The sequence below is a fragment of the Takifugu rubripes genome, unplaced genomic scaffold (assembly GCF_901000725.2).
Source record: "Takifugu rubripes unplaced genomic scaffold, fTakRub1.2, whole genome shotgun sequence".
NCBI classification, from domain to species: Eukaryota; Metazoa; Chordata; class Actinopteri; order Tetraodontiformes; family Tetraodontidae; genus Takifugu; species Takifugu rubripes.
Window position 1 is genome coordinate 1 of NW_021821668.1, and position 21,540 is coordinate 21,540.

A 21,540-nucleotide genomic window follows, 5' to 3' on the forward strand; every position below is an offset into this window, starting at 1 on the left:
CCGAGCAGAAAAGGGACTTTGGCACTGAATACGGCGCCACTGAGCAGCGATAAGAATGCATGGGGAGTTTGTGGATCACGAAGTGAACATCAGGACCCTTGACCCTTGTGTAATATTGTTGTTACTCAGCCAGCGTTTGGGGGGTCTGATGGACCCGTTGCATTTTGTGGCTTTTAATGCCTCACAATCAAACACTTTTATGTTAAAATAGTGAACAGATGTTTACCTTATCCCAATTACAAGCAGTATAAACAATATATGGTTAATATTTGCCCTTTACCTTTGTTAGGTCTTGATGTGTTTGAAAGATGACTGAAGAGATCTCCTTTCAAGGTATTCAGGAAGTTTTAAACGATCCCTCCTACAGGATGAACATGCAGAGGCTCTCCAGACTGCACAGAGACGCGCCGATGAAGCCGTGACAGCGCCCTTTCTGGATAGAGTTTGTCATGAGACACAAAGGTGCAGCTCACCTGAGGACTGAGTCCTACAGGCTGCCCTGGTATTCCTATCACTCTGTAGACGTGATGCTCTTCTTAGCTGGAATCACGCTGCTCATGTTCATGACCTTTGCTGCTCTAGCACGACGCTTGTGTTCTAGATGTGCGAGAGCAAAAAGTGAGCGTGATTTAAAAAAGACATTTATTCAGAATTGATTCTATCAGAACTTGAAAAATTATTATCTAAAAGCAAATTTCACATATTGTGTTGTGATTAATGGTGTATTGAAATAAAAATATTATAAAACTGTTGGTCTTGTTCAGGTAACCTGGAAGAGAATATTGCTTGATGACCGCACATTTATTTATCTAACCAAATGGCTCCTGATAATTTTTATGAATTACAAGATTACAAGAATATTATTTAAAATAGGAATAATAAAATAATCAGGATGAATAATGGATGATAAATGTCACCCAGTCAAATCATTTCTACGGTATTTTAGGTACCAAAAGGGAAAAATAAGATTTTGTCAAGAACAGATTTTTAAACAATTTCAGCGTTCCACAGGATGCTAGAATAATCAGAATCTAAAATGTATGTGTGTAAACAAGAGCGAATAGAGAGAACAAAAGAGAGCTGTAAATCAGTGGATAAAGACAAACTTCCTCAGTCATCATTGAGTCATTGAGACACTTTCTGAGGGCTTTATTCCAATCAATACTTTTATTAAAGAACAAAAAACAAGCCCCACAATTTGTTACAGAATATATATCTACAACCTGTTGATCTTGATGATGAATCATTAATCTGTCTTGATCTGAATTACTGTTGATCAGCAGGGTAGTATCTGAAGCCTGAATGTGTTTACTTGACTGTATAAATAGGAGCTATCGATGTAAGCACTTCAGAGTTCTTCGGTTCTTCGGTCCAACCTAACTATCCCTTGACCCAGTCTTTTATAGAAACACATATGTAAATTATTGATGCTAATTCAGTCCAATCCAGTCCTAAACAAACAATTCTAAACAACAATCATGGGACAAGTCAAGGAGAAGGTGGTTTTCAGCAAGATGTGAAGGTATTTAAATACCTTCACATGTTGACTTAACACTGCAAACTGCAATAATCATTTGTTGTTTTAACGGTCGTATTCAGAGTTTGCTTTCAATCCTGATTTGGAATTTAATATTAAAATCACGATGGAGGCCAGATTGTGTGATTCCGCGGCTGTCTTTCCGCCTTGCTGAAAAACACCTTCTCCTTGACTTGTCCCTGTCCCTCATGTTTCTAATCTGTGCTCTTATTCTCTCCATCTGATTTAACCAGCAGTTTCACACAGCTATGGTTTGACCCTGCTAGTGAGACACGTGCTAATAACATTCCCAGTGTTCCCAGGTCTCAGTTTCTGGAATACAGATGTTGTGAATTTCTTCTGGTGGTGGTCGAGAGGTGCTGATGAGAAAGGAATCTTCATAGACACCGACTTGGTTATCATAGATGTTTATTGGAGAGAACAGTCAGGTATCTATCGGACACTGCAGTTCGCCTGAGGGAGGTTTCGTGGTCCTGTAGGTGAAGAACTCTGAAGTTCTTACATCGATAGCTCCTTCTTATACAGTCAAGTAAACACATTCTTCTCCGATGACCTCATGATACACAATATAGCAAACCCAATGGCATAGAGTTCAGTTAGTACCAAAAATGGGAATAGTAGAATGGCTTCATGATACACCCTTATATGGAGAACAACCAGGAGTCTACGGGCTCCAGCATCTCCTCTTAGCAGCTTCTCTTAGCAATAACAAGACTTCAGATATACATGTTAAATACATAAAACACATCAAACAGTAGTTTTTGAATTTGTAGTTCATAGTCCCCTGATGACGGATCTTCAGTTGTTCCACATCTTTATCCAGGGTCCTCCAGCATCTTCATTCATCTTTGAAGTTCTGTGTCCATTCTGTCATCGAATCCTCAGAAGTGTATTCAGACAGGTGCACCAACAAAGTTCACCACAAGTTGAGACTAGACTTCGAAGACTTTTCTCCTGACCAGGTGAAGTCGTGCTCCGATCAGACACGTACTCTGCCACGCTGTCCCAGAGACTCTCCTCCTCCACCCCAGCGTTGTCTCTTTTATTAAAATAGGCATGATTACACAGCGGGAGGTGTATCTTAGTTACATAGACTGCAGCAGATACATTTCTCACACAGGCGGGGGAACGTTCATGCTCGCCGAGTCACATTGTTCATGTTTTGACTATATTGGAGCGGTTCCCAGCCTACGCACAGGTGCACAGGCCTGAGAACCCTAACCGAAGCAGATATCACACATTATTGTTTATTCCTCCTTCTTACTAACTCGCTCACATACAGATCCGTTCCCACACTCCACTTTCCCACATTTTAATCCTTCTCGTATTACCTACGAAACTACTCTACTTCAATCAAAATAGCAATTACATAAAATGCAATTTGCGATATTTCACAACAATTCGAACATAGTTGTCACCCCACTGTAGATCCCCAACTACAGTCCTGGAAACAGATAAGAGAGATGCCACTATCTTTGCAAACAAAACATTGGTTTCATTAAAAAGGTATACAATACAAACATATCAAAGCATGAGTAACACAAATAAGTAAATGATGTAACCATTTCCCCCTTGTCACCAGTACTACAACGAAAGAAATGGAAACATAGACACCATTAATGCAAAAGCTAACATAAGAATATATCTCAACCGATTATACTGGATCTTATCAGAAATGTCCTCCTCATAATCTGAAAATAATTTTTCATAATCAATTGAAATAAAGTTCTCCACACATAGACAAGTAAACCTGCAAGAAGAAACTTCTATATTTCTAGGCTTTTCTTTATTATGTGTGTGTGTGTGTGTGTGTGCGTGTGTGTGTGTGTGTGTGTGTGTGTGTGTGTGTGTGTGTGTGTGCGTGTGTGTGTGTGTGTGTGTGTGTGAACCGTGCGGTCCTGCTGGATCACACCCAGTTTTCTTTATCTCCACACAGACTTATCTGATGTTTTTTCACGACCAGCACAACCCTGAGGTCCTCTTTAAGCTTCAGATAAACTCTCAAACGTTCTATCTGAGGTACAAAAGTGATTTTCTTCTTTCTTTTTTAGAGTTTCAATTAATTACAAAAGTCTTTCTGCCTCCTCCCTTTTTCCATTTCTTTTTAACAACAAACTATGAGAAGGTCCCCCATAAGATCACTCTTACAAGGACAGAGAGAGACAGAGAGAGTGACGGGAAGGTGGGGGGTTAAACAAACACACTAACAGAGCTCAAAATCAAATCACAAAGGCACACACACTACCTGCATATGCAGATTTAGCCTATTATGACATGTCCGGTACCGCTGTCAGAAATCACAGTCAGAGAGGACACCTATAATAACCTATAACCCCAGATTTCCAGCCACACAAGAGGACACACAGGACTTTGGGACAAATGTCCTGAAGAGAACTGTGTTTGCTTTTTTCTATACGTTTCTGTTTTCTGTTATAGTTAGTTTAGAAGTAAGGGATAGTATAATCTTTCGCAAGAGTAAAGATAAGCAGTCAGTTGATCCTTCCTTGACATGATTGTTGTTTAGATAGTTGTAATCAGCAGGAAACAGTCAGACGGGAAGTGTTAAACCCCCAGCGTAAAACTGTTTTCCTGTGCAATTCATGGAAGCTGTATTTCAATCTTGACAACTTGTTATGGTGAAATGTGTCGTTTTCCCTGACAGCAACGTTGAGTGTGATGGTCTAGTAATGTAGAGATGTTTGGCTGATGTACCAGCTGTCCGCAGCCTGGATCACCATCACCTTGTGCAGCTCCTCAACCAGGACCCTCATGTTCACCCAGTGGATTCCTACGTGTGGAAAACCAAAACGTTACCACCGAGTATTGTTGAAATTATGGCGGTGGGAAGGCAGATTACGGTTGCAAAGAGCAAAAACTTTACGAAATCTTCCATGCAGAAATTCAAATAAAGCAAAAACTAGAACTTATTCCAGGAAAGACTTTGCAGAAGTGAAGCAATAAAGAGAGTTGGTTGAAACAGGGTTTCAGGGATTAAACTTTCTGTAGTCTCTCCACTTTTGTTTGACTGTTCTCACATGTACACAGCACATGGAGCCTCTCCCAGTAAACAACACACTGGTGACACTGGAGAATAACTAGAAGTGGGAGATTCTGATGATATATAAGTTGGAGACATCATTTTCCTTGTATTGTCATAAAGACTGACTGGGCAGAAATGATTCACCCCTGATGTTCAAGAGAGATGCTTAATAATTTTTATTAAACTACATCCTGCCTACATGACTAGACTATTTTCTCAAAAAAGAGAGACCTGCAAATGTATCTTCTCAGATAAGACCTGTAGATGCACACATCCGCTTTTGCAGTGTAAAATCAGCGTGAGTGCTGCTCGGTGCCCAGGCTGACAGGAAGCAAGCTGCCTGTTAGACTGTGCCTTGAAAGCTCAATAAGAAAACAAGAAAGACACACGCGCTTAGGGTCTTGATTCTCAACAGATCTCCTGCTATAAACTTCCCACAACAAAGGTGAGAAGATCAAGTCATAGTTTCTAGTATGGAACCTAAAAAACAATGGTTTTCCAAGCTGAAAGATGCATTTAGCAACGGTCCTCTTGCACCCAATGTGGCTTTTGGTTTTATCCTCATGGGACTAGAGAAGCTGGTGGAGCTGGAGTTTGAGTGTCCTTGCAGTCCTTCATGGAACGGACTGTTCTCATCAGCATTCTTCATCATTCCTGCCGTCATGGCCTTCACCTTGATGTTGATCATTCAAGGATGCAGATGTGATGAGTCCAGCAGGTTGATCACTCAAGGATACAGACGTTACGAGTCCAGCAGCTTTATCATTCAAGGATGCAGATGTGATGAGTGGTTCAAGAAGACAGTGTCCCTGTCCAGTTCCGTGCCTGCTTTCGTGTGGCTGATCTTGTTGTTCTTCGACGGCCAGTACTTCACCTGTGCTATGACAGACTGGGACGGTAGATTTGTGCTCGTTGACAAGGCAGCTCCAAAGAAGTGGTGTGAGCCAATTAGTGAAGGAAATTTCACCAGACAAGAGCTGATGCTCCGCTCACAAAGGTGGATTGTTACATCTCAGGTGAGTTCAACCTTTTTTTACATGATCAAGGAGAAAGGAGATATTTCATTGTTTAAAAATACACAGTGTGTGTCTGTACTCTCCCCACACCCCAGGTTATAGCCATAATCCTCCTCATCTTCATCTGTGTGGGTCTCACAGTGTACCTTTTCAGAAATAGTTGAAAAGAGAAGAAGCAGACGGATCCCACCAGGGAAATCCAACTTTCATAAATGTCTTGAAAAGCCTTTTCACAAGTGCTGTCAGGACGCTTTGACAAGAGGATTTCCCCTAAAACAGCTCGTGGGTCTTCATGGCTCTGTTGTCCGCGTGGATATAACTGTGCTTCTGTTTTTATTCTGCATTACCAGCGAGTATGTGATCGGCATCATGGGCTCGTTTCTCATTATTTGGTTTCACTTTTCCTTCTGAATCAGTTTGTTTTGTTGAGCAGAATCCTGTTGACATCAGCAACATCCCACTAAAAACAAGAGATCACCAGAAATCTTCATTCCATCAATCAAAATGGACACATTTAATTGTTTAATGCATTTTTTTCATTTAACTTTTCCTGATTTTCCTTAGTTTTAGCTTAACTGACACAGGTGGTAATGACCAGGCAGCTAATATCAATCTGATGTATAATGTTGATTCACTTATATTTGTTTGAGTGGTTGTTAATGACTAAATGTGTAATTTCACTTTTAATATCTTTGTTTTTCGACGTGACCGCGTTATCAGACTGATATCCAGCCAGTCTGACCCTGCTGATCAACAGTAATTCAGATCAAACCAGATTATTGATTCATCATCAAGATCAACAGGTTGTAGATATATATTCTCTGACAAATTGTGGGGCTTGTTGTTTTTTGTTCTTTAATAAAATAATTGATTGGAATAAAGCCCTCAGAAAGTGTCTCAATGACTCAATGATGAATGAGGAAGTTGTCTTTATCCACTGATTTACAGCTCTCTTTTGTTCTCTCTAATTCGCTCTTGTTTACACACATACATTTTAGATCCTGATTATTCTAGCACATCCTGCGGAACGCTGAAATTGTTTAAAAATCTGTTATTGACAAAATCTTGTTTTTCCCTTTTGGTACCTAAAATACTGTAGAAATATTTTGACTGGGTGACATTTATCATCGTGATTACTCATCCTGATTATTTTATTATCCCTGTTTTAAAAAATATTCTTGCAATCACACTAAATACACTTTTCATAACTTGATGTGAAATCATTTAATCTTCATAAATAATATCAGAGGCCATTTGGTTGGATAAATACAAGTCCTGTCACAGCCCCATTTCCCCAGTTCCCTCCTGTCGCGGTAATTTTCCACTCTCCCTCCCTCTGCTCCACTCTCCCTCCCTCTGCTCCACTCTCCCCTCCCTCTGCTCCACTCCACCTGCCTCTGCTCCACTCTCCCTCCCTCTGCTCCACTCTCCCTGACTCTGCTCCACTCTCCCCTGCCTCTGCTCCACCCTCCCTCCCTCTGCTCCACTCCACCTGCCTCTGCTCCACTCTCCCTCCCTCTGCTCCACTCTCCTTGACTCTGCTCCACTCTCCCCTGCCTCTGCTCCACTCCACCTCCCTCTGCTCCACTCCACCTGCCTCTGCTCCACTCTCCCTCCCTCTGCTCCACTCTCCCCGCCTCTGCTCCACTCCTCCCTGACTCTGCTCCACTCTCCCTCCCTCTGCTCCACTCTCCCCTGCCTCTGCTCCACTCCACCTCCCTCTGCTCCACTCCACCTCCCTCTGCTCCACTCCACCTGCCTCTGCTCCACCCTCCCTCCCTCTGCTCCACTCCACCTGCCTCTGCTCCACCCTCCCTCCCTCTGCTCCACTCCACCTGCCTCTGCTCCACTCCCCCTGCCTCTGCTCCACTCTCCCTGACTCTGCTCCACTCTCCCCTGCCTCTGCTCCACTCTCCCTCCCTCTGCTCCACTCTCCCTGCCTCTGCTCCACTCTACCTGACTCTGCTCCACTCTCCCTCCCTCTGCTCCACTCTCCCTCCCTCTAATCCACTCTCCCCGCCTCTGCTCCACCCTCCCTCCCTCTGCTCCACTCCACCTGTGTCTGCTCCACCCTCCCTCCCTCTGCTCCACTCTCCCTCCCTCTGCTCCACTCTCCCTCCCTCTGCTCCACTCCACCTGCCAGCCACTCCCACCCCGTCAGCTCAACTCCACTCACCTGCAAGCACAGCTGCAGCTCATTCCCAATCAGCCCGGTTTATAAGCCTCCCCTGCACTCTCAGTCCGTGCCAGATTGTTCTTCTGCTTCGATGTGAGACTTTCCAGCGTTATTTCCGTTACCGACCCTGCCTCGCCTGTTCCCTCGAAAACCTACCTGCTTTCTGCCCCTGTCCACAACTTCTGCCTCAGCGTTTCTGGTTCCTGCCTGCTCGCCTGGCCCCGACTTCGCTGCTGCTCACCCCCAGTCTGCTCAGCTACATCGTCGACTTCATCTCCTGTAAGCCCCGTTCTGTCACTCCCGCATGCTCTAAACGGGACTGTACGGTTCCGAGGATTCACATCCTCCCACCTCGGTTCCGCACTCCGACTCTGCTCGACCTAATCCCCGAGCCTGAAACCCACTTTTGTTGGCCCTGGGCCTGAAGAAAGGACTGTTTTGTGTGCTTCCTTGTCTACCTGAGTTCCTGTTTGCCCGTGTGCTAATAAAGGTCATTACCACGGTCCAGTTTTCCAGAGTGCTGCTTTTGGGTCCTAATCGCTGCCGTCACATGTGCTGTCATCAAGCAATGTTCTCTTCCAAGTTACCTGAACAAGACGAACAGTTTTATAATTTTATTTGAATACACCATTAATCACACAATATGAGAAATTTGCTGTTAGATAATGATTTTTCGAGTTCTAAGCTCTGATAGAATCAATTCTGACTGAATGTCTTCTTTTTAATCACGCTTAATTTTTGCTCTCACACATCTAGAACACAAGCATCGTACTAGAGCAGCAAAGGTCATGAAAATGAGCAGCGTGATTCCAGCTAAGAAGAGCATCATGTCTACAGAGTGATAGGAATACCAGGGCAGCCTGTAGGACTCAGTCCTCAGGTGAGCTGCACCTTTGTGTCTCATGACAAACTCTATCCAGAAGAGGGCGCTGTCCATCGGCTTCATCGCGCGTCTCTGTGCAGTCTGGAGAGTCTCTGCATGTTCATCCTGTAGGAGGGATCGTTTAAAACTTCCTGAATACCTTGAAAGAAGATCTCTTCAGTCATAGTAAAAAAATCCAGGACCTTCCCTGCACCCCTCACTTCAAGTCTATGCACATTATCAGGTTGATCAAAAATCAGAGGAAGTCCAATGATGGGAACTCCATGATAGAGAGCTTCCTGAACTCCGTTTGTTCCTCCATGAGCCACAAACAGCTTTGTTTTGGGATGTCCTAAGAGATCATTCTGAGGCATCCAGTCCACCAGTAAAGTGTTGTTGCCCAGAGTTGCTGGTTTGGCACCCTTGTATCTCCAGATAACCTTCTGAGACATTTTAGCAAAAGCTGCAGCGATCTGATCAGCCAGATCCTGAGGAAGCTCAGCAATGAAAGTCCCCAGAGACATGATGATGACTCCGTGTTCTCCTGAACTCTGCACAAACTCTTCCAGGTGTTCAGGTAAAGGCTTGGCAGGTTTACACTGGAACCCTCCAATATAGATGACATTAGGCATGGTGGGACGGGGATACTCAAACACAAAGTCCACTCTCATCAGCCACAGGTCAGCAGCTTGAAACAGGGAGAAGTAGTCCGTGTCTTGGTCAAAGTAACGGCTGACCACCGCAGAATAATGTGGCCCCACAACCTGCTTGTAGAGATGCATCCTCATGATGTAAAAAAGCAAGTTCTTGACCCTCTCAATGAAATTCATCTTGTCAGATAATTCTGAAGGTGGAAGTGGGACGTAGGAGAGGGGAGAGGGTGCGACAGCAAAGTGGGCCTCGCCGTGGACGGTCCACCGAGCGTTGAACACCAACGGCAACCCGAGGCGGTGAGCCAGAAGGACCCCTCCTCCGTTGGCAGGATCTGTCAGAACTATGTCAAACTTGGAATCTTGGAAGGATTCCATCAAGTCTTCATTCTCAAACATGTGCACAATCGCTTCACATATTTTCCTGTGCAATTCATAGAAGTTGTTTTTTAACTCGCTGTCTAATCCAAAACGGGACCAAGCATTGCCTTGGTGACGTTTGATCTTGACAACTTCAGTAACAAAGTGATGGAAAAATGTGTCGTTTGCCCCGACGGCGACATCGAGTGTGATGCTCTTGTAATGTGGGGACGTTTGGCTGATGTACCAGCTGTCTGCAGCCTGGACCACCGTCACATTGTGTCTTCTGGAGTGCAGCTCCTCAATCAGGACCCTCATGTTCACCCAGTGGCTTCCTTCGTGTGGAAAAACCAAAACATTACCACCGAGAACCTCTGGAATCATGGAGGTGGGAAGGCAGATGACGGTTGCAAAGAGCAAAAACATGATGAAATCTTCCATCCAGAAATTTAAAAAAAGCAAAATCGAGAGCGGATTCCAGAAAAGACTGCCAAAAAGTGGAGCAATAAAGAGAGGCGGTTGAAACAGGGTTGCAGGGATTTAACTTCCTGCATGCTTCTCTGCTTTTGTTTGACTGCTCTCATGTGTTCACAGCACATGGAGCCCCTCCCAGTAAATAACACACTCATCTTTGCCAAGAGCTCTCCCTGCCTTTTCCTGCTGAGCCTCAGTGAGTACCGGTAGTTACGGTTGCGGTTGCGCAACCCACCCGACATGACTCTACTGCAAATACTGATGCGAAACCTTCTTCATAGGCAAGCTGATGGCAGTAAACCAAAAAGCAATAAAAGTCGGCATTATCTTATCTTAATTTCCATTAAACTTGCCTACTCTGTTTTCTCCTGTTACCCTTTACACTTTATGTGGCCCTTCCCTTTTCTCAGATACTCCATTATAAGCTGAGCTCTTGTTGATTTCCAATCAGAAGAGAATAAGTAGAAGTGGGAGAATCGGGAGCATATTTGAGGTGAGAAAAACTAGTCATATATTCTATTATGGAACGTAAAAAACAATGGTTTGACACACTGAAAAATGAAATTAGCAACAGTCCTCTTGTGTCAAATGTGGCTTTTGGTTTTATCCTCATGGGACTAGAGAAGCTGGTGGAGCTGGAGTTTCAGTGTCCTTGCAATCCTAAATGGAACGGACTGTTTTCATCAGCATTCTTCATCATTCCCGCCATCATGGCCTTCATCTTGATGTTGATCATTCAAGGACGCAGATGTGATGAGTCCAGCAGGTTGATCACTCAAGGATACAGACGTTATGAGTCCAGCAGGTTGATCATTCAAGGATGCAGATGGGATGAGTGGTTCAAGAAGACTGTGTCCAGTTCCGTGCCTGCTATCGTGTGGCTGATCTCGTTGTTCCTCGACGGCCAGTACTTCGCCTGTGCTATGACAGACTGGGAGGGTAGATTTGTACTCGTTGACAAGGCAGCTCCACAGAAGTGGTGTAAGCCAATTAGTGAAGGAAATTTCACCACACAAGAGCTGATGCTCCGCTCACAAGAGTGGATTTTTAAGTCTCAGGTGAGTTAAACCGTTTTTTTACATGATCAAGGAGAAAGGAGCTATTTCATTGTTTAATAACACACAGTGTGTGTCTGTACTCTCCCCACACCCCAGGTTATAGCCATACTCCTCCTCATCTTCATCTGTATGGGTCTCACAGTGTACCTAATCAGAAATAGTTGCCAAGAGAAGAAGCAGACGGATTCCACCAGGGAAATGCAACTTTCAGAAGTGTCTTGAAAAGCCTTTTCAAAAGTGCTGTCAGGACACGTCGCTTTGACAAAAGGTTTTCCCCTAAAGCAGCTCGTGGGTCTTCATGGCTCTGTTGTCAGCGTGGATATAACTGTGCTTCTGTTTTTATTCTGCATTACCAGCGAGTATGTGATCGGTATCATGGGCTCGTTTCTCATTATTTGGTTTCACTTTTCCCCCTGAATCAGTTTGTTTTGTTGAGCAGAATCCTGTTGACATCAGCAACATCCCACTAAAAACAAGAGATCACCAGAAAGCTTCATCCCATCAATCAAAAAGGACACATTTAATTGTTTCATTTGTTTTTTATTTAACTTTCCATGATTTTCCTCTTCCTTAGTTTTAGCTTAACTGACACAGGTGGTAATGACCAGGCAGCTAATATCAATCTGATGTATAATGTTGGTTCACTTATATTTGTTTGAGTGGTTGTTAACGACTAAATGTGTAATTTCACTTTAAATATCTTTGTTTTTCCACATGACCGCGTTATCAGACTGATATCCAGCCAGTCCGACCCTGCTGATCAACAGAAATTCAGATCAAACCAGATTAATGATTGATCAAGATCAACAGGTTGTAGATATATATTCTGTTTGTTGTGGGGCTTGCTTTTTGTTCTTTAATAAAAGTATTGATTGGAAAAAGCCCTCAGAAAGTGTCTCAATGACTCAATGATGACTGAGATGATCGTCATTACTCATCCTGATTATTTTATTATTCATGTTTTTAATAATATTCTTGTAATCACACTAAATACACTTTTCATAACTTGATGTGAAATCATTTAATCTTCATAAATAATATCAACGGCCATTGGTTAGATAAATACAAGTGTGGTCATCGAGCAATATTCTCTTCCAAGTTACCTGAACAAAACCAACAGTTTTACAATGTTTTTATTTTAATACACCATTAATCACACAATATGTGAAATTTGCTGGTAGATAATAATTTTTCAAGTTTGAGTTCTAAGTTCTGATAGAATCAATTCTGAATGATTACTTTTTTTAATCACGCTTAATTTTGCTCTCACACATCTAGAACACAAAACATCGTACTAGAGCAGCAAAGGTCATGAGAATGAGCAGCGTGATTCCAGCTAGAAGAGCATCACGTCTACAGAGTGATAGGAATACCAGGGCAGCCTGTAGGACTCAGTCCTCAGGTGAGCTGCACCTTCTGTGTCTCATGACAAACTCTATCCAGAAGAGGGCGCTGTCCATTGGCTTTATCGGCGCGTCTCTGTGCAGTCTGGAGAGCCTCTGCATGTTCATCCTGTAGGAGGGATCGTTCAAAACTCTCTTCACAGCTGCCAGGAAGTTGTCGTCCTTGTCCACAGTCCTAAGGCTCAGAATCTCAGCTCCTCCTCTCTCTTTCAGACGCAAGCAGGTTGTCATATTGGTCAAAAAACCACAGGTAGACTACAACTGGGACTCCATGATACATAGCTTCCTGAACTCCGTTCGTTCCTCCGTGAGCCACAAACAGTTTTGTTTTGGGATGTCCTAAGAGATCATTCTGAGGCATCCAGTCCACCAGTAAAGTGTTGTTTGCCCAGAGTTTGCTGGTCTGTCCCCTTCATGTTTCCAGATGATCTTCTGAGGCAATTAGCAAAAGCTGCAGCCGACCCTCATTGGTTATTTCAGCAGGAAGTTGGCTCACAAAGTCCCCAGAGACATGATGATGACTCTGTGTTCTCCTGAACTCTGCACAAACTCTTCCAGGTGTTCAGGTAAAGGCCTGGCAGGTTTTACACTGGAACCCTCCCATATAGACGACGTTAGGCATGGTGGGATGGGGATACTCAAACACAAAGTCCACTCTCAACAGCCAGATATCTGCATCCAGCATTATCTGCTTAAAGTCATGACCCGGACCAAGATATTTGTCACATATTTTCTGATACACTTGCGATAACAGATCAAAATGGTATTTGGTTATCAAATAGAGAATCACATTTTTGACCCTCTGTATAAGGTCATCTTGTCACTGTGGCCCACTTCCTGTAATTGGAATATATGATATAGGTGATGGAGCAAAGGCAAGATGACCCTCACCAGAAAGTAGCCACCGAACATTATATACCAACGGAAGATTCAGATATTTGGCTAAAATGATTCCACTACCCCAGGAGGGGTCAGTTAGTACCAGGTCATATTTGTTCTCCTTTAGAGTTCTCATCAACTCCTGATCGTCTAACGTCGCTGCTATAAATTCGCCAATAGCTGAGTGAGCGTCGATAATCGTGCTGGTCATTCCGAAGGTTATGTGAAGAAAGCTCGTTAAGGGGAGCGCTCCTCTTTCAAACTGAATTATTTCAGATACTATTCTTGTAATGGACCTCTGATCCAGGCTCCTCTCCACTGGAACTGTAACAGTTTTGTAATATGTAGAATTTTCACTGATGTACCAGGATTTGCTGGAGCGAACAATGGTTATATTGTGTCCTCTGGCGTGCAAAGCTTGAAGAAGGATCTTCATGTTTATTCCAGTGGCTCCTTCAATAGGAACCACCAAAATGTTGCCTCCTTGACAGGATCTGGGCCTGGCTACAAACAGCAGCACTGAAGTGCTGCAGAAGAAGATCGGCCTCATCTGAATACAAACAGGATGTTGTTTTAATGCCACCTGAGGGATCAAAGGTCACGGGATTCTAGTGCTGGATTCTGGCCTTGCCATGCACAGATCTATTGGCTTGTATTATGATCTGGGGATGATGAAATCACTAGTGCGCAGCATGCTATAAGCAGGTGTTTTTGGACTTTTTCAGTTATGGGTGGTTTTGTTTATTTGTATCTTCTCTTTTTAGTGTATTTAATGGCTCAGAATAGAGTTACAAACCACTGTAGTGTTTTTATTTACGCAACCTCTCACTTCAGTTTGAATGTATTTTGATCTGCTGGCTGTGATATTAGGTTTAAAAAAGTTACCGCAAATTATCCAAATTTGATGCGACCGACTAGGGAAATGTAATCTGGGAGGAGGGGCTGGAGAACGTGGGGGTGGGGGACCCTGCATGGGCGGGTCCGGGGGCTTATTGAAGGGGGTGGGAGAGTTGAATGGAACAGCCATGGTTTGCATGACAGAGGACATGGACCTGTTGTAACAGTTACCTTAACAGTTACCTGTGTGTGTGTGTGTGTGTGTGTGTGTGTGTGTGTGTGTGTGTGTACTTCGGGACAGTAGGTCAGTGAGAGTTCTCAACACCATGATAAGCACGTTAATGGTTAATAGGCTTATTTATAACTGTATGGATTATTGGGATTTTATTGACCGTGTCTTAGATCATTGTTGAGATTAATATGATATGTAATTGACAGTAATTGGTACTTCTGTGCAGAGTCACATGAAAGCTTTGTGTCAACATGACAGATTTTTTAATTTGCAATAAAATAGAGTAAAATAGGATCAGCGTTCCCTATTTGTGGTTCAGTGCAGAAACACAGAGGCTCTGCTGCTGCTGCTGCAGCTCAGGAGAGATGACTGCACTGAAGGGGGGGATTGGATCTGTGACCATGGAAATGCCGAGGGGGGGGGTAAAAGGGCGGTCTCTGAAGGAGGAGATTGAGGAGTAGGAAGAGGAGGAGGAGGAGGAGATGAGGATGCAACTGCCTGTGCAGATGCGAGAGAAGGAAGGAAGCTGCATCAGCGGTGTGAGAAGAGGAAGCTGCATGCAATGGAGGCGCGCTCGAGCGGCAGCGACGCCGTCCACTCCCATCACCACTCAGGACTGGATTAATGGAAGAGACCCACAGCAGGTTGGTGCCTTTTGTACGGTTACAGTATTGGAAGTGGAGGAATTGCGTTGGAGAGGGATTGTGAAGGGAGAACGGGGCTATGGCCTGTGCAGGATTCATGTGTAGGTGAATGCAGTTAAGTATGAATCACAGTGACTGAGCCTTTTCCCTGGAACCCAAAAGTGTTTGCATGCAGAGAAATCGTCTCCCTTCGGCTCTCAACTCTTTACCTGATGGAATAGAGGAACGGTTTGCTGCAGGTCACACAGTGGCGGCTTTTCTTTCAGCTCTGCGATGCCAGAGGCAGCACCTGTGCTGAACGGTTGTCACCTCTGATACAATGCTGAAGGCGGGGGGTGCAGCCACCGCTCTCATGCTCCTGCTGCTGCTGCCACTCTTGTGCTGCTGCCACCGCTGCCACTCACTGGGTAAGTTGCCTAAAGCCAGGAAAAGCCCCCCTGACATTAGCACACCACAGCGTAATAGACCCTCTCAGGTCTCTCCCCACCTGGGGGAGAAACACAGGTTTTCTGGTTGTTGCTTTATACCAGGATGAGTAAAGTGCTGCTGATGCTCAAACAACTGAGTCAGCTGATTGAATAAAGCATTAGTAAGGGTGCAGTACAATAGGGAAGAAAAAGGATTATCGTTATTTCTTTCAGACATGTGAAATTAAATAAGGCATTATACATCAAAAACAAGTGAGACAAAGCCAAAATTCCACCCTTTTCCCACAAATCACTACTAAAAGGATTACTTGTCTCACATATTATAAATACAGCAACTACTTTAGTTTAGTTACCCTATGTACCCCTCCAGAGTCATGTATTTGTAAGTGTTATGTGCGTGCTTAGATTTAATCACCGTGACTTTAGATTTTCTGTTTAATACTTCTCCTCTGATTCCATAAAGCTAGATTTCTTTATTAATATATTTTGCTAAAGGCTTTTTGAAGTCAATTCATTGCCCGGCTGTAGTTTTTTAATGTAAAGAAAATTACATTTTTCCAAAATTGTTCAATTTTCCTTCTTCTGACATCCAAAGATACGTTTTTTTGAATATCAAATCTGCATTACATGCACACGCTAACACACACACACACTCACACACACACACACACGCAAACACACACACACTCACACACACACACACACACACGCAAACACACACACACACACACACACACACACAAGCAAACAATATTTCATTTTTTCCACCTTTTTTGCACCAGTTGCAGCAACACATTTCTGCGGTGGTTTCTTTCCTGAAAACTTCAACACTTATATTCTCCGATTACTTCTGCAACTCTTTCGAATGAACGTTACTGTTGATCTTTCCAATTTATTGTCTGAGTCAGTTTTCCAGCCTTCCAGCTGATTCGTTCTCCCAGCAGTTCTTCAATAGTTGCAAGAATGTTCATTATAAAGTCCAATACAACTAAAACAACTGAAACCTGTGAAAATATGCCAAATGTTGTACTCATTTTGGCCACCACTGTACATATTTCATGGGCTTACCCCCCCTAAAAGCAACATTAAATATGAACAATAAAAGTCGATATAATATATATTCATCAACTGAAATAAGAATTTCTATGACCGGGAAGCTATTAGCATAGCTCTGAGTCTGCACATTAGGTTTATCACTAAAAGAGATTAGCATCAGGTCCAGCAGACTCCCGGCCTCCTTTTCATCCGAGATGCTGCTGATAGTGGGAAAAGAACCCATTCATTTCCTTATGACACGCTCATTGATTGCGTTGCAGCCTAGTCTTTATTGATCTTTGTACAATGAGAAGACCACTCTATATATTTGTGATCTGTCTTTTCGTAGATTTCCAGTCACATTCTACATCCATAAATTAAGTTTGTAACCACATCGGTCAATGATTTAAAAGACAAGTTAACTGTAAGCGTGAATAATTTAAGGATTGATCAATATTTTCTACACGGCTGAGGAGTCGATTCAATGAATCTATGGTGATGTGGTGTTATATAAGAGAGTGGAAAACAGTCCTGTGATGTTAGCAATTTTATACTGCAGAAAATTTGTGGGTTGATATAAGTGTTTATGTATAAACTGTCTCATATCTGTAAAAAAAAAAAAAAAACAATAACTGTCTTTTTACATCTTCTAGAGGTTCCAAAACTCTCCTCCTGTGCAAAAGCAGAGGACAAGCTCTTCAAATACCTCTTTGGAAACTACCAGAAATGGGTTCGCCCAGTGGATCACCTGAACCAGACCATCCGGGTGAAGTTTGGACTGGCCATTTCCCAACTAGTTGATGTGGTGAGAAAAGGAATATTCCAAATTGCATTTTTTTTTTTTAACTCTGTCCACACAGGAACTGAAGCCTGTGTTGGGTTTAACCCTGAAGGAAAAGTTCTCACTCATGGATTGTTCTTTACATGGCCTAGAAGGTGGAGATTGATATTGGTAATATCAGAAATAATATGATATTTTTATTAATTTAAATAAAATTGGATCCCGGAATGTCAGCAAATAATATCATATGTCTCTTTGCAGAAAGAAACTTAATTCTAAATGGACATATTGACAGCAGTTTATGTTTATGGGTTAGTCTACAAAGCAAAAGTGCTTTTCTATATATTATACTTCATTTCTGGCACCAGCTCAACAACAAACATTTGAATTGGAGTTTCATTCAAATATTTTACAGTTAATGCTCCTGTTTTTCTATTGCAGGATGAGAAAAATCAGCGAATGACAACTAACGTGTGGATGAAACAGGCAAGTCTGACCTTAAAAAAGCTTTTTAAAAAGCAACATTCGTTGTGTTGCCCTATGGAGACGACCTCCGACTTACATCGGAATCAGGAGAATCCAGTCAGCATCTCCACACCCAGTTTTGATTTCATCTGGTAACATCTGACTAACTGACAGTCCCTACGTGGACTTTCATTCCCTCCCTCCTGCCCTCTGCTACTCCTTATTCATAGCCTGTCGCATATGTTATAAATCGTCCCCACACCACGACCTTCAGATTGATTATAATTCACAGTGATGGATTGTATGAGGAAGGCGACACCAGAAGGCCATATTATCATGAAGCATGAGCATCTGGGACAGCTTCTTATATCTTTAGGTCTGCCACTTCTAGCAGATGCATGCTCGCCTAGGCTAATTTCTCCTCCCTGCTTGTAGGAGTGGACTGACATGAAACTTAGATGGAACCCTGAGGAGTATGCGGGCATTACGATTATCCGAGTCCCATCTGACAGAATCTGGCGTCCCGATGTTGTACTTTACGACAAGTATGTAGAGAAATATAACTCACTAAGCAAATTAAATAAGTGACTCCATCCATGAGCTGATGGGAATGTTGTTTCTCTCAAAAGTTCTGATGGGCGGTTTGAGGGTACTATCACCAAGGCCGTCGTAAAGTACGATGGCACTATAACATGGACAGCGCCGGCCAATTACAAGTCGGCCTGCACCATTGATGTCACCTTCTTCCCTTTTGACCTTCAGAACTGTTCCATGAAGTTTGGCTCTTGGACATATGATGGTTCCCAGGTGAGTGCCGGCTCGCCGCCTCAATGTCTATTTATTAAAAACCCACCCACTGACCCTGCGATTGGACTGTGTGTTTGTAAGGTGGACATCATCCTAGAGGACTTCCATGTGGATAAGAGGGACTATTTTGACAACGGCGAATGGGAAATAGTGAAGGCCACGGGCAGTCGGGGACTGAGGATGGATGGAAGCACTTCCTATCCCACTATTACCTACTTCTTTATCATCCGTAGGCTTCCTCTCTTCTACACCCTCTTCCTAATCATCCCCTGCATCGGCCTGTCCTTCCTCACCATCCTTGTCTTCTATTTGCCCTCCAACGGTGGGGAGAAGATCTCTCTCTGCACCTCAGTGCTGGTGTCTCTAACTGTTTTCCTCCTGGTCATTGAGGAGATCATTCCGTCATCCTCAAAGGCCATCCCTTTGATTGGGGAATACCTGGTTTTCACCATGATCTTTGTAACTCTTTCCATTGTCATTACCGTCTTTGCCATTAACGTCCACCACCGCTCCTCCTCCACGCATAATGATATGGCGCCCTGGGTGAGGAGGGTTTTCCTGCATCATCTGCCCAAGTTGCTGTGCATGCGCAGCCACGTGGACCGTTACGCCACATCTGGAGCGGCCAGAACACGAGGACTAGGAATGGCAGAGGGCTCGGAACCGGAACTCACGCCTCTCTTTTACACCAGGCAAAACCTAAAAGCAGCTTTGGATTCTATCCGATATATAACCATGCACGTGGTGAAAGAAAACGAAGTCAGAGAGGTGAGCGTGTTATAACCTCTTTATTGGCACTTACATCTTTTTGACTGCGTGCTTCAGTGTAAAGCAAAGAACGAAAGAAAAATGACTTTTTACATCACATTAACTCCAGTATCCTCACGCCAGAGGGCTGAGCCAGCAAGTAAGCAAGTCTCTCAACTCTTTTCAAGCACAAACATGTTCCCAAACATGCCGCTTCCTGCCCTCAATAGACATGAAAAAAAAGAAAGCAAAAGAAATTCATTTCAAGGTGTTCCTATTTCCGTGGAGGAAACCAGTAACCAGTGAGGCGATCGTCACTCACCACTAATTAACAATCAACTGGGTAAAAACATAATCAACAACAGAAGAAAACATAAATAACCAAGTCTATTTTATTAAAATAATGTCTTCTCCCACTCTGTCAAATAAATAAGCAACAATCTTGTTATATTATTTCGACAATAGAAACAATGTCCTTTGAGCACATTTCAGCTTTCCTTTCATGAAATCACATTTTCCTTTGAACCTAAACTGTTGACAACATCGTTTCTCTCTAGTGAAAAGGAAAATCCATAAAAGGGAACGTGCAACACATTCTCTGAACGCCCACGAGTCCATGATTGTAGAGCACTTCCACCTGCTGATGTGCAAATTGGAAAAACAACAGGTGGAAAACGGAGAGAGTTACTTCGCTTTTCTGGTTTTTACTGGCCGATCAACCAGAGCTCCCACCACTAGTAGGTCCACTCCAGTGGTCTGATTTATTAAGATGTCCGATAAGGAGTGCTAAATTGTATTCTAGGTTTGTGTCCCCAATTGCCCAAGTGGCTACAGGTGTAAAGCGCAGTATTTAAACGAGGAGTTTGGGCACTGTTGCTTTTTCCATGATGGCAAAAATGCAAAAGGAAGTGCTTGTAGAGGAGGCGAATAAACACCTCAACGATTTCCAACGCAGAAATCTAAACATCACAGAAAGATGTACAACCGCTCCGATTGCTCTTGGGAAGCCAGCCACTGTGTAGATCCCCTGTTTGGGTTTATTCAGTGTTTCCCTTGAGGATGGAACCTGCTCATTCTGCGCATCATAGCATTTAATACATCTGAGAGCTTCAAGATAGTGGGGCTGGATAGGAGACATGCTTAAATAGTTTATTTTTTTATTCCATATACGCAGCTTGCACATTCTTTTGTGGGTAACGTCAAGTTTCCACACCTTTTTAATACAAGCAAACCTTCACTAATCCCGGATCACAGGGTTGCTGTGTCTCTCCAGCAAGATCTCATTCATGGAACATCTAGGATGTGTGATTGAAGTCTGACTTCAGGTTTTGGAGAGTAGATCCACAATAGTGGAGGCGTACACCTGCTCTCTGTGGAAAGTCGGCCTGCTTGTGTCAGGAATCCCCCGAGTTTCTCTAAAACACTGTTTGTTTTTCTTTAGGTGGTCCAAGATTGGAAGTTTGTAGCCCAGGTTCTGGATCGGATGTTTCTTTGGGCCTTCCTCTTGGTGTCCATCCTGGGCTCTGCTCTCCTCTTCATCCCAGTGATTTACAAGTGGGCCAGCATCATTGTCCCAAACCATGAGACCATGGTTTTTGGGAACTGACAGACACTGAGGAAACGGCCCTTTTCCAGGAAAATTAATTTTTAACACTGAAAATACAATATAAAGTTATGAGAAGTTACTGACAACATGATTCAGTTTGTTGGTTTTATTTGCCTGGGCTCACAGGGTGCGCTCTGTTCGAGATTTTATAAAACAACATAAAGAGGCCCACAAAGGAATCATTTGGAAGAATATATGACTCTCATACTCCTGTGGATTCCCAAATTCCTTACTTGTTGTATAAATGGAGAGTAACAGGCTGTCTTCATTTACAGGGACTTTTGCTTTAGCCTCTCAGCTAATGTGTAGCATTTAGACGATGGTTTAATAAAAATGGTCCTTTATCTCTGCTATTTTGCAATCCTTGTTTTAAAAACCAATCATACACACTGTGGCTGCATCATCACCTCTTGGGATTCCCAAAATTATGGAATATTCAATATGAGTGGTCCAGCAACTCTCTGAAGCAGAGTGGACTCTGCCTTTCATAATCATCTTTGTTC

General features: G+C 43.2%; 4 protein-coding genes across 13 annotated transcripts; 3 read left to right on the plus strand and 1 right to left on the minus strand.

Moving 5' to 3' along the window:
* Positions 1-3,831: 3,831 nt before the first annotated feature.
* LOC115248765 (calcium homeostasis modulator protein 6-like) lies at positions 3,832-6,487 on the plus strand. 4 transcript variants are annotated; one of them, XM_029832551.1, is made up of 2 exons: positions 3,832-5,593; positions 5,660-6,487. In XM_029832551.1, the coding sequence occupies exons 1-2, from the start codon at positions 5,051-5,053 to the stop codon at positions 5,693-5,695; spliced, it is 579 nt and encodes a 192-aa protein (XP_029688411.1). In that variant the 5' UTR covers positions 3,832-5,050; the 3' UTR covers positions 5,696-6,487. The 4 variants fall into 4 exon arrangements, with proteins under 4 accessions (XP_029688411.1, XP_029688412.1, XP_029688410.1 ...); XM_029832552.1 differs by having other exon boundaries at positions 3,833-5,593; positions 5,748-6,487; XM_029832550.1 differs by having other exon boundaries at positions 3,834-5,593; positions 5,689-6,487.
* Positions 6,488-7,933: 1,446 nt separating this feature from the next.
* Positions 7,934-10,473, minus strand: LOC101063771 (UDP-glucuronosyltransferase 2A1-like). The gene is made up of 2 exons (XM_029832558.1): positions 8,792-10,473; positions 7,934-8,356 (listed from the first exon to the last, which is right to left on the minus strand). The coding sequence occupies exons 1-2, from the start codon at positions 10,080-10,082 to the stop codon at positions 8,331-8,333; spliced, it is 1,317 nt and encodes a 438-aa protein (XP_029688418.1). The 5' UTR covers positions 10,083-10,473; the 3' UTR covers positions 7,934-8,330.
* Positions 10,465-12,007, plus strand: LOC115248767 (calcium homeostasis modulator protein 6-like). 4 transcript variants are annotated; one of them, XR_003887507.1, is made up of 4 exons: positions 10,465-10,608; positions 10,737-10,842; positions 10,921-11,173; positions 11,270-12,007. XR_003887507.1 is itself a non-coding variant. In XM_029832560.1 (4 exons), the coding sequence occupies exons 2-4, from the start codon at positions 10,727-10,729 to the stop codon at positions 11,393-11,395; spliced, it is 495 nt and encodes a 164-aa protein (XP_029688420.1). In that variant the 5' UTR covers positions 10,465-10,608; positions 10,710-10,726; the 3' UTR covers positions 11,396-12,007. The 4 variants fall into 4 exon arrangements, 2 of the variants coding, with proteins under 2 accessions (XP_029688420.1, XP_029688419.1); XR_003887509.1 differs by having other exon boundaries at positions 10,742-10,842; XM_029832560.1 differs by having other exon boundaries at positions 10,710-10,842.
* Positions 12,008-14,977: 2,970 nt separating this feature from the next.
* LOC105419552 (neuronal acetylcholine receptor subunit alpha-5-like) lies at positions 14,978-21,390 on the plus strand. Of its 4 annotated transcripts, XR_003887506.1 has the most exons (11): positions 14,978-15,168; positions 15,435-15,575; positions 17,285-17,436; positions 17,525-17,567; positions 17,674-17,723; positions 17,854-17,898; positions 18,313-18,422; positions 18,507-18,684; positions 18,766-19,452; positions 19,989-20,168; positions 20,873-21,006. XR_003887506.1 is itself a non-coding variant. In XM_029832553.1 (10 exons), exons 2-10 carry the CDS (start codon positions 15,488-15,490, stop codon positions 21,035-21,037), a joined length of 1,518 nt encoding a protein of 505 aa, XP_029688413.1. In that variant the 5' UTR covers positions 14,979-15,168; positions 15,435-15,487; the 3' UTR covers positions 21,038-21,390. The 4 variants fall into 4 exon arrangements, 3 of the variants coding, with proteins under 3 accessions (XP_029688415.1, XP_029688413.1, XP_029688414.1); XM_029832553.1 differs by lacking the exon at positions 19,989-20,168 and having other exon boundaries at positions 14,979-15,168; positions 20,873-21,390; XM_029832555.1 differs by lacking the exons at positions 18,313-18,422; positions 19,989-20,168 and having other exon boundaries at positions 18,640-18,684; positions 20,873-21,390.
* Positions 21,391-21,540: the final 150 nt, after the last annotated feature.